At 44.0% G+C, this 11,035-nt stretch overlaps 1 protein-coding gene across 1 annotated transcript; it reads left to right on the top strand.

Annotated features, from left to right (window-relative positions):
• Positions 1-6,309: 6,309 nt before the first annotated feature.
• TMEM252 (transmembrane protein 252) lies at positions 6,310-9,673 on the top strand. The gene is made up of 2 exons (XM_061132845.1): positions 6,310-6,587; positions 9,436-9,673. Exons 1-2 carry the CDS (start codon positions 6,310-6,312, stop codon positions 9,671-9,673), a joined length of 516 nt encoding a protein of 171 aa, XP_060988828.1.
• The last annotated feature ends 1,362 nt before the right edge of the window (positions 9,674-11,035 follow it).

The raw sequence follows: 11,035 nt of genomic DNA, 5'->3' as shown, positions 1-11,035 counted from the left end.
ACAAGAGGAATTGGAGAATAGTACTGTGCTGAAGGGAACCACGCTGCTGCTGCTGCTGAGTCACTTCAGTCGTGTCCGACTCTGTGCGACCCCATCCCTGGGATTCTCCAGGCTAGGTGAGCACAGAAGGAGGTGTCCCATTTTGAGGTACAGTATAAATGTTACTTATCTTAGTCTCTACTGTCATATGTACATCTGACATTCAATTTAAAAAAAACTACAAGATATAAAAAAGGGAAAAAAATATCTTAGAACTAGTGGTTTTATGAGTGTGTTCTTGCCAAATCTTTGAGGATCATATAATTATGCTGTCATTTAAGTTAGCCAAGAGTATTAAAAACCAGGGAGATGGGAAATTGAACATCAATATTAAAGAAAATTTCATGAGGTGGCACACAGAACCCACTTCATATTTACAAGTCACTGGCCATCACACTAACTGATATAATTTAGGCAATGAAAGCTGCCCTGGCTTGAGGCTTCTGCTCCCATCCAAACTGGCCACAGAAGTATGGTCCCTGTTTAGTTTTCCAAGGATCCATAAAGAATGAAATCTCTTCTGGCTTGTTTCTGGATTAAATTAAAGTTAAGCTCTCTTTAGAACAGAATTTGTCTTGTTTGGTCCACAGACAGAACCTGATTTCCTCACCAAAACCTTTACTTACAGAGGGAGTGGCCCATAAGCCATATTTGCTAATTTGATTTTTTTTAAACATGGGTTGAAATTTTGATTTATCTTGATTGCTAAGGTTTTTGGTGGCCTCAGAAGTTGCATGCTCTGGTCGAGTGCCTCATGGGCCTCACCCTGCTCTGGCACTGCTCAGAGTCCTCTGCCCTAGAGATTCACTAGGTTCATCACAGAGGGCGTATGAGTCTAGTGTGCTGGTCTCATATCCCCTTACCCTACAGTGCCACCCATTTCCTGCAGTTTGTCTTCTGCCAACCTTAAATGCCTTCATTTAAATCTTCCTGAGTGAGTGAGGGGGGAAAGAGTAGGGGTGGGGGGAAGGGATCAAAAGCAAAGAAAACAAGGAGGAGGAAGTGGCCAGTGCCCAGTGAACCCACAAGTGTGAAAGGCTAATCCAGAAATCACTCAGTAATCACCACCGTGAAACCAGACCGGGTGACATCGCTCGCCACGCAGACACTCACCTTCCTAACCACCCATAGAACTTCACTTCCTAAACCCAAGTGACCTTAGGAAATCTGGCTGCTCTGCCCCAGCTCCTGGCCCCGTGCCCCTCCTATGCAACAACTTCTACACACCATTAGCTTCCTTCCAAAGTCCCCGTCTACTTCTCATCCAGGGCAACATGATTTGCCTGCTTTCAAGGGAAGGGTGCTGGCCCATGTGCTCAGGAAACAAAGATTGGAATGCAGAGGGTTGTTTGAAGTTCCAAGTCCTCACACATGGGAGAGTTTGAAAGAAGGATGAAGTTTCCGGGGCTCTGACGTGGAAGGGAGGACTGCACTTGGAACTCAATGCACTCAATGTTCAGAACAGCACTGGTGGGTCAGCCGTGCTCAAAGGAACAGGGTGTTGAAAGCGTGATTATGTTTTAAACTAGCTTGGCTGTCAACCAAGTAACACAGAACTGCCTGCGGTTAGGTCAGGCACTGCTGCTAATTGGTGAATTTTAATGAATGATAATAATAAATAAACTAGCCTAGAAGGAAGACATCACTGTTTAGGTGAATCTCTTGTGGAGGGGGTGGGAATCAGGATAGGCGTCGGGTCTTGGCTTCCACTGGGTCCCACAACATTTGTTTATAGAGGGTGGGTCTCTGCCCATATCCCTCCTAGAGTATCCATTTTCTCATCAATCCCATGCTCACTATATGAACTTAGGTAAGTCATATATCTCTTTCCCTGTAGTTTCTCTGCCTTAAAAGGAGTATCACTGGCCCCTTCCTCTTGCACTCAGGGCTGGGTAGATGGTAAGGTGGGCAAGCACAGGAAAGATGCCCTGGGAGTGAAGGCAGACCCAGAAGACAGGGCTGAGCCCGAGGAAGCCCAGCCAGAGGCCCACAGGTCTCCTGAAGCAGACTCTTTCAGGTGATGTTTCTGGTGTTGGGCTCTTTATTGGATTTTTTTCATTTTTTCCCAGTTCGGAGGATTTGGCCTGCTTTTTTTTTCTATCATCACAACTGTTCTGCTGGGCTTTCTGCCCCTTCGAGGCTGACGCAGACCAGGGGGCTTTCTCTCAGTGTTTGCGCCACCTCATTATCATAGAAGCAAGCACACATCTACTTTCAGTTTTCACTTTTTGAAAATGTTTCCACTGTGAGTGGTTATGGGGAAAGAGGGCAAACCACAGCCCAGAGAATAGTGAAACCACAGCAGTTAGGATTGTTTAAAACTACAAATCACTGGTTTTAGTTATCCATGGTCACTTTTGAGGCATCCAAGGAGATGCTCATAGAACAGTGATGTGTGCAGTTCAGAACTGAGGCAGAATATCTAAAATAAGTAATTATTTAATAATTTATATATTTAATAAACATAACATGCACAAATAGCTTCAACATAAATCCTTTCCTAGTATGTCTCAAGTACCATGAAGGAGATACACATTTCTCAGAAATACTTCCTATTTCTATGTTGGTTTTTGCCTTTTTTCTAATCTATTCTCTTCTTTTACTACAGATTCTCTCATACTTTATCCTTGGGCCTCCACCTCATCCTCAATAAACTCCTAAAGTACTCCGAGTCCAGGAACGCACTCTTTAGTTTACATAAATTTTATGTAAAATAACTAAGACCTTCCACCGTTCCTGAATCTTGCTCTTTCCTATTCAGTTTTTCACCAAAACAAGCAAAAAACCAACCACCACAACAAAATACACTGCTCTGAAATGACAGACACCTCTTTAAAGGGTGTGGGAGAGGAAGGATCTATCTGATAAAGTAGAAGGCACTAGTTAACCTTTATTGGAACAGGAGGAGAGAAAACGTCTTTGCTCAAATATTCATGTGATCACAAGAACTAGGCCTGACTTTTCATAATGCCCAGTCTGATTCATCCTCAGGTTTTGGTTTTAAACCAAGAAGCCCAACCCTGTGGGTGGGCAGTTCTCAAAGAGAAGGCAATCCCTCCTTACTCTAATACCTGATTATAGCTCAGAGGCACTGCCATTTACCTGTTCTTGGGACTCTGCTCCTAGTGCAGAACTTTCAGTCGAAAATACTGGATCTTTTCCGGCTTTTTGGAATTACAGCAGTGATGGTAGTAACAATAACAGTGAGGGTGACCATAGCTGACTTTGATGGGCACTTTCTATGTGATGATCGTCTCCTCTGGTTTCCAGGTCCTAACAAACTGTTTACCTACCATTTATTACCTATTGCTGCCTAACAAGCTGCCCCAAAACTTAGCAGCTTAAAACAACACATGCTTATCATCTCACAGTTTCTGCGGGTCTGGAATTTGGCCATGACTTAGCTGGGTCCGCAGTTTCAAGGTCTCTCAATCAAAGTGTTGCTTAGGGTCTGGTCACCTCCCTGCTCAACTGGGCAAGTCTTTCATGTCATTTGCAGGAAGCAGTTCCTCCCTGGCTGGGGTAACTCAAGGCCTCCGCTCTTCACTGACTGTCAGCCAGAAGCTGCTTTCTCATAAAGGACCTCTCCAATATGGCGACTTTCTTCCTCAAAGAGTGCAAGCCACAAGGTCAACAGAGAGAGTCTGCTGGCAAGACAGAAGTCACAGTCTTTTGTAACCTAATCACAGAAGGGCCAGCCCATCACCTTTGCCATATTCTCTTGGCTGGAGTCAGGTCATTATGTCCAGCCCACACTCAAGAGGACATGGATCCCAGGAGGCAGGGATCTTTGGGGGTCATATTAGAAATCTGTCAACCTCAAGACCAATTGGATCTAAGAATTCCTCTCTAAGTTTAACTGAAAGTGCTCAAGAATTGCACCTTGAGAGGTGGACAAAATTCTCTATGCTAATAATGACTATATTGGCATGTTAGGTAGTAGAAATAAACATATATTTGATTACAATTTTGAATATAACAAAAAATTGGAAAAGAAGGGAGGAGTTGCTTTAAGATTATATGGATAAAATCAAGACTAGAAGATGAAAGTTAGTTGAGGATAAGGATTGGAGCTAATAGAGACAGAGGTTAGGAGATGAAATGAGGAAGGACTGTGTATCATTTTTTATCCAGGAACTTCTCTCTCTCTCCTAGCCCACAACATGAAGGTAGAGCTGAGGAGATAGTGGGTATGAGGCTAAAGGGTATCCATGGAACTTCTGCTAGGGCATTGTCCAAAGAACTTTTTCCATTGAGGAAGTAATGGAAAATAATAATAATGCAGTAGTGGAGTAGAGGAATATCAAAGAGGAACTGTAGAGAATCTGTTTGGACAAAAGTGACCCAGAGACACCCTGGGAAGGTGTTTTGGCAGGAATATGCCAAGTGAAAGTGACAGTTTCTCAGTCAGGTCTGACTTTGCAACGCCATAGACTATATTCTCCAGGTCAGAATACTGGAGTGGATTGTTTTTCTCTTCTCTAGGGGATCTTCTCAACCCAGGGATCGAACCCAGGTCTCCTGAATTGCAGATGGATTCTTTACCAGCTGAACCACAAAGGAAACCCAAGAATACTGGAGTGGGTAGCCTATCCCTTCTCCAGTGGATTTTCCCAACCCAGGAATTGAACCAGGGTCTCCAGCATTGCAGGTGGATTCTTTACCAACTGAGCGATCAGGGAAGCCCAGGGATATGCCAGAGCACCAAATAAAAAAGAAAGGAATCACAGCCTGAACCAGATCTGGACTAGGATTACAGTCCATGGTGTCACAAGAGCCGGACACGACATAGTGATTAAAATACCACCACCACCATCCAAACCAAAGACAGACAAGACAGAAGAAACAAATTCTAGACAGAAAACAGAAGACTGGATCTGGGAAGACTTTTTAAGGCAATGCTTCACAGAGCAATGGTACAGGGGAGAGGAAGGGAACGATTTTTAGTAGCATCTGTGCTGTGCTCAGTCACTCAGTCGTGTCCGACTCTGTGTGACCCCATGGACTGCAGCCCACCAGGCTCCTCTGTCCACAGGATTCTCCAGGCAAGAACACTGGAGTGAGTTGCCATTTCCTTCTCCAGGGGATCTTCCCAACCCAGGGATCGAACCCAGATCTCCTGCATCGGCAGGCAGATTCTTTACCACTTGTGCCGCCTGGGAAGTCCCCTAGGAGCATCTACCAAAACAAATTTCATTTAATATGTATTTTATGAGAGAAAAAAATGCAGGACTTTTCAGAGCCTTTAATATGTTAGTGCACTCTGTGAAACCCTAAAATACATAGTTGGGGGGGGTGGGTAAGTGCTTATAAGGCAGCACTTCTTATAAGTAGGAGGTGGAAACATGCTACAAATGTTTAGGGGATGCTCTTTTATCAAATATCAGTGGCTTTTTTGAGAGGAGGAAGGGAGAGATCTGGTTTAAATATTTCCAGTGAGCAAAGTATGGTGGCTGGTAGCTGAGCGGTAAGCAAAATAATTTTATCTAACACCTATATATTAAATAAAAATGACCTAGGGTTTTAACATTTGGGCCCCCAAAAGGGGAAAGACACAGAATCAAAGCAGAAGTCATCAGATCACTACAACTTACAACCACCCTCAGTAATTCCCTCGCATTCCTGAAGCCTCTGTCTATTACAATCCTTGCCAGCACTCTCTTCCCTCTCCTGCTGACACTCCACTTTGAATCAGGGAGTTCACCCCTGGGCTTTTTTTTGGAATCTTTCCAACATCATATTGTGAGGTCAATAAAGAGAGGTTCACTGAGAGAAGCAAGACAAATATAATAAAATCCTTTAAAAATGTCTTTTTAGGATAGAAAAAGGAAGAAGCAATTAGGAAAGGACTACCTGCCAAACCACAAAGAAAGTAGCTCAGCAAGGAATGCTAATTTCTCTAGCACTCATTTGGAATCACCTGCCCTGGAGATCAAGAGACCTTTTTAATCAAAGGATGAGAGACCTTCTTCCAAATAACTGGGGTCAGCCTAGGGTCCCATCCAGCTCAGAAGAACAAGAGAGCTGTGCCTGCAGGACACTCATTCCTGCAGGACACAATGCTGTGTTTTTAGGTTAATCGTCCAAGGATGTTAGAGTTACTTTCAATGGTTAATGAATAGTTTCTAAGAGCCTGCTTCATCTGATTGTCCAAAGGCCAGTTGGTCCCAGAGCATATAAAGCTGTGAGCTGGCTAATGAGAGCATTCTCTCTGAGCCGGCGAAGGAGGGGAGTGGCAGGGTCAGGGACCTGGGTTCCGAAGGAGCAGGGATGCAGAACAGAACCTGTCTAGTTCTCTGTGTCTTTGTCCTCCTGACCGGCTTCCTGATGATCTGCCTGGGGGCCTTCTTCATTTCCTCAGCCTCCCTGTTCAACTGCCAGGGGAACTTGACCCTGGCCTATTTGCTTCTGCCTCTGGGGTTTGTGATCCTTCTGAGTGGAATTTTCTGGAGCACCTACCACCAGGCCAGTGAAAGCAAAGGGGTTTTCAAGCGTGTGCTCAGACAGTGCCGTGCTCAGGGGGCCCTGCCCCCGGCCACAGTGGACAGGTATGTGCCCAGAAGCCAGAGGACTGGGGAGGGCTGTGGTGTGGCTGAGTTCTGGAAAAGGTCAATGACTTCTAATCTACTGGGGAGCAACTTACAAATCCCATGGGGTTAGCCAGGATGTGGAGAAATTGGAAAGCTTGTGCACTGCTGGTGGGAATGTAAAATAGTGTAGCTGCTCTGGAAAATGATAGGAAGGATCCTCAAAACATTAAATGTAGAATCACCATTTCATCTAGCAATTCCACTTCTGGGTATACAGACAAAAGAAGTGAAAACAGGGCTTTGAACAGATACTTGTATCAATATTCACAGCAGTATTCTTCATGATAGTGAAAAGGTGGAGACAACCCATATATCCATCTAGTGGATGAATGGATAAACAAAATACGGTACATACAAAAGATGGAATATTATTCATCCTTGAAGAGAAAGGAAATATTGATGCAGCTATAACATGAATGAACCTTAAAGACATTATACTAAGTGAAATTGGCCAGAAATAAGCCCAAAAAACAAATACTATATGATTCCACTTATATGAGGTACCTAGAGCAGCCAAATTTCATAGACAAAATGTAGAACAGTGATTACCCAGTGCTGAGGGAAGGAGGGAATGAAGAGTTACTGTTTAATGAGTACAGAGTTTGAGTTCAGGATGGTGGAAAAGTTCTGAAGATGAATAATGGTGATAGTTACAAAACAATGTGAATGTATTTAATGCCATTAAACTGTACACTTAAAGTAGCTAAAGTGGTAAAGTTTATGTTATATATACTTTATGACAATAAAAAAATTTCGATTAACCTTACAATTAGTATCAGACAACCAAAAACCTCCTAATTTTTGGCTAAACACAGAATCATTTAGGGATAAAACCCCAGGCATCATTCTTAAGATACAGACAGGCTGCATGCATGGATGCTAAGTCATTTCAGTTGTGTCTGACTCTTTGCCACCTCATGGACTCTAGTCTGCCAGGGTCCTCTGTCCATGGAATTCTCTAGGCAAGAATATTGGAGTGGATTGCCATGTCCTCCTCCAGGGGATCTTCCTGACCCAGGGTTTGAATCCAGGACTCTCTCATTGAAGGCAGATTGTTTACCATCTGAGCCACCAGGGAAGCGAGACTCCATAAACTCTTTGTCCTCCTCATCAAAAATATTTTAGCTACTCCATGTATCTTGAATATGAGTGATTAGCCATGACAATTGATTTTTGACATGATGCTATATGATACATGATATATTTTACTAATAAGATACTAACTACAATGACCAAAATCTATTTCCAATGTTATTATACTAACTGCAAAGTCTTTGGATTTGCTAAAAAAAAAAATTAAAGGTGAAGTGACTGCAGAAGATGCTTCTAGAGTGATGTTTTCTTTTTTTTTTTCCCTTTGGTATAAATGTTATATGATTGCCTCCAGAATGTGAATCTTGATAAGAGTAACCAATTGCCTTAAAGATGTAGCTTAAATTTTTAAGCACATGCATACTGTTGTACGGAAACACTTTAAACGATGGTGTCACAACCCCCTAATTTACAGCCTCCTTCCGGTGCATCTCATAGATGCCCAGCCCACTTAGCATGGCTAGGGGGTCAGTAAATGGTAAGTCATACTTCTCAGAAGTATCTTCATTTGAAATGGGTGCCCAGATTGAGACTTCAAAGCAAAGGGGTCTGCAAAGGGGCAACTCAGGGCACTGGAACTGTGAAGTGGGGTGGGGAGGGTGGGGGTTGGGAGAAGTGGACGGGATGTGGGGCAGGCGCAGTCATCCCGGAGCCTCTCAAATCACTCCGGGGAACAGTTCACCTTGGTGTCTGCAACGCTTTTACACACGTGCCCCATGACCCGGCCTTGGCTATTCTGAGTGAAGGCTGAGATTTATGCTGTACAGTAGACGGCTCCTTCAGTTCCTTGGCTTTGGGCCTGGTAACGTTTGGAATGGAGCTGTGGCTGCAAGTGGCAGTCCTTCTTCTGTTGTGGTTACGCACCACAAACACTCCCTGCAGGCACGGGAAGGATTCACTCTATAATTACACAGCTCGGTCAAGCTCACCCTCCCTCTTCTTCACTTCTGTGCCACCCCCCATCCCATTCATGATGAAGAAGGCAGAGGATTTAGCAATTAGCAATGTTGGGCAAGATTACTGATGAATATATCACCTCTTGCATGAAGGGCTCCCTCAGCCATCGGCCGATGGGCATAGAAAGCGCCACTACTGAAATCTACGTAAAGCTGTCAGTTGCCATAGTTTGAGAAATCAGTATTTTGTGTGTGTGCATGGAAATGGGGCAGGGGAGAAAATACTTGAAATTTGAGTAACAGGGAAGAGAAGCATCTGATGTTGTTCAGGCATCTTCGTGGAGCTGGTTTTCATTCATTATTTTGTTGGCTGTGAGGCTCTGAGACCATGAGTACAGATGACTAGAAGATGATGTGTGTGAATGGGGACAAGGATGTGAATGAACTACATAACTGGTTAGAGAGGCATTCCACAGTCAAGGCTTGTCCCATACCCCTGCTAAGGATCTCCCACTGAAATTTCCTGGTTCCAATGAGTAAGAGAGAGGGGATAATGTGGAATAACCCACTGGGGAAAGTATGACTATAGAGGCACACATCCCATGGCTGATAAAGAGGGTTTTGCTGGAAGAGCAGCATATTAAAAAAAAAACAAAAACAAAAACCTGGGATGCCAGGGAGGAAGAACATCTGTTTCAGAATCAGTGTTTCCTAACAGTTTAGCTTCACACAGTGTGATTTGGGAGAGGCGGACATACGCCTCCTTGGCACGACCTACTTAAATAACACACAAATGTTTGCGGCATTTTGTCCCCCAGACCAGGTTTTTACCCTCCAGCTTACGAAGAGAGTCTTGCTGCTGACAAGCAAGCCTGTCACAGAGAGCAAGAGACCTCGGGTGCTCCTCCACCTCCGTACGCAGAGATGGGCCTCGGATTTCAGGATGAAGATGGGGCCCACCCAGAGGCCCCACCGCCCTATGACGAGTCTGTGGCAGAACAGGTGGCAGCAGCAAGGCCGAGGCAGGACGCTCAGAGGCGAAGCCAAGAGTGCTGAAGCAGAGGACGTGGGCCAGCCCTCACGACGCACCCTCATGGGCGGCAGCTACTACTAATAAACACAGGCAGGAACTCTTGGGAGGAGAAGCCACAGCAGTGACCCCACACGCACGCTCGCAGCAGGGACTGTGGGAGGGCAAGGCGATTCCACGTCTGTGCTTGGCCTGCGAGGGCAGGGTGGGGCACCGGGCAAACATCTCAAAGGGTGCACAGTCATCCCAGCCCAGGGAAGCTTTTGGGCTGCAAAGGTTTTGTTGTGAGAGCTCTGCTCTAGAGAGAGCCTTTCTGCTCTTCCCCAACACTTCTCCCATCTCCTGACCCGCAGCAGGGAGGAAGAGGCGCTGTTTGGACACCATGCACCTTCATGGGCTGCATTACAAATACTCACAAAGGGAAAAGGCGAGCTGGCCACTAACAGTCATTATCGTTTAAATTGTGGGTTCTGCTGCCTGGTTGCAGAGTTATCCTCATTTACCTACCGTACTGCCGGTGGCACGGTGATTCACACATTGTAAGAGATTTGCCCCTGGAACCCATGAATGTTACTTCGTATGACTTTAAATGCGTATATTTTATTTCTAGGTGAAAGGAAAGTGACTTCAATACTTACTTTCAAAATGGTTCAAGCACAAAATCTTAAATGTGTATTTTAAGAACGGGATGGTTTTACAAGCATATATGAGAAGATTTCTTAAGAGACTCAAGTTGAATAAAGAGAATATTCAAACATTCATAATACACAGGATTCAGGGGAAAAAAATTTGTGCTAGCCATAGGTTGTGTTAATACAGAAGACATAAATCTTGAAAAGCTTTAAAATATCCATATATTTCAGTGAATCCCCCTGTAAATCTCTAGAATTTGAAAGAAAGGAGACTATAGTGTAGTACCTTAATCATTAACAGACAATTCTTTGTGTCTCAAAACACAGATCCAGACACTTTTAGATTTAATACACTTATTTTGAAGCCCAATGCTTCCTCTTCAGCTTTATGTCTTATGATCTTATTATAAGATTTAATACAAGAGGACAAGTCAGGTGGCAGAGTGGTGGGAGGATATGCAGCCTGATGCTTTAAAGCTTGAGAAAGAAACTTCATCTGTCTGGGCCTCAGTTTCCTGCGCTGTCAAGTGAGGACTTTATGCTGGGATTAATATATGACAATTATGGAATACTTCTTTTATAAGGCATGCTCTTTACTATGACTGTTTATGCTTTTTATTTACCCCTCATTATAGTCTTCAGAGAGAAATGCTGTGGTTATTCTCATTGCAAAGATGCATAAATTGAGACTTTGAGACATTAAACAACATAGTTGTTTAACTATGTTTAACTAAGTTAATTATGTTTAACTTTCCA

This window comes from Dama dama, chromosome 29 (genome assembly GCF_033118175.1).
Source record: "Dama dama isolate Ldn47 chromosome 29, ASM3311817v1, whole genome shotgun sequence".
Classification (NCBI taxonomy): Eukaryota; Metazoa; Chordata; class Mammalia; order Artiodactyla; family Cervidae; genus Dama; species Dama dama.
The sequence above is the reverse complement of the archived record's forward strand: the minus strand, read 5'-3'. Positions and strand labels throughout refer to the sequence as shown.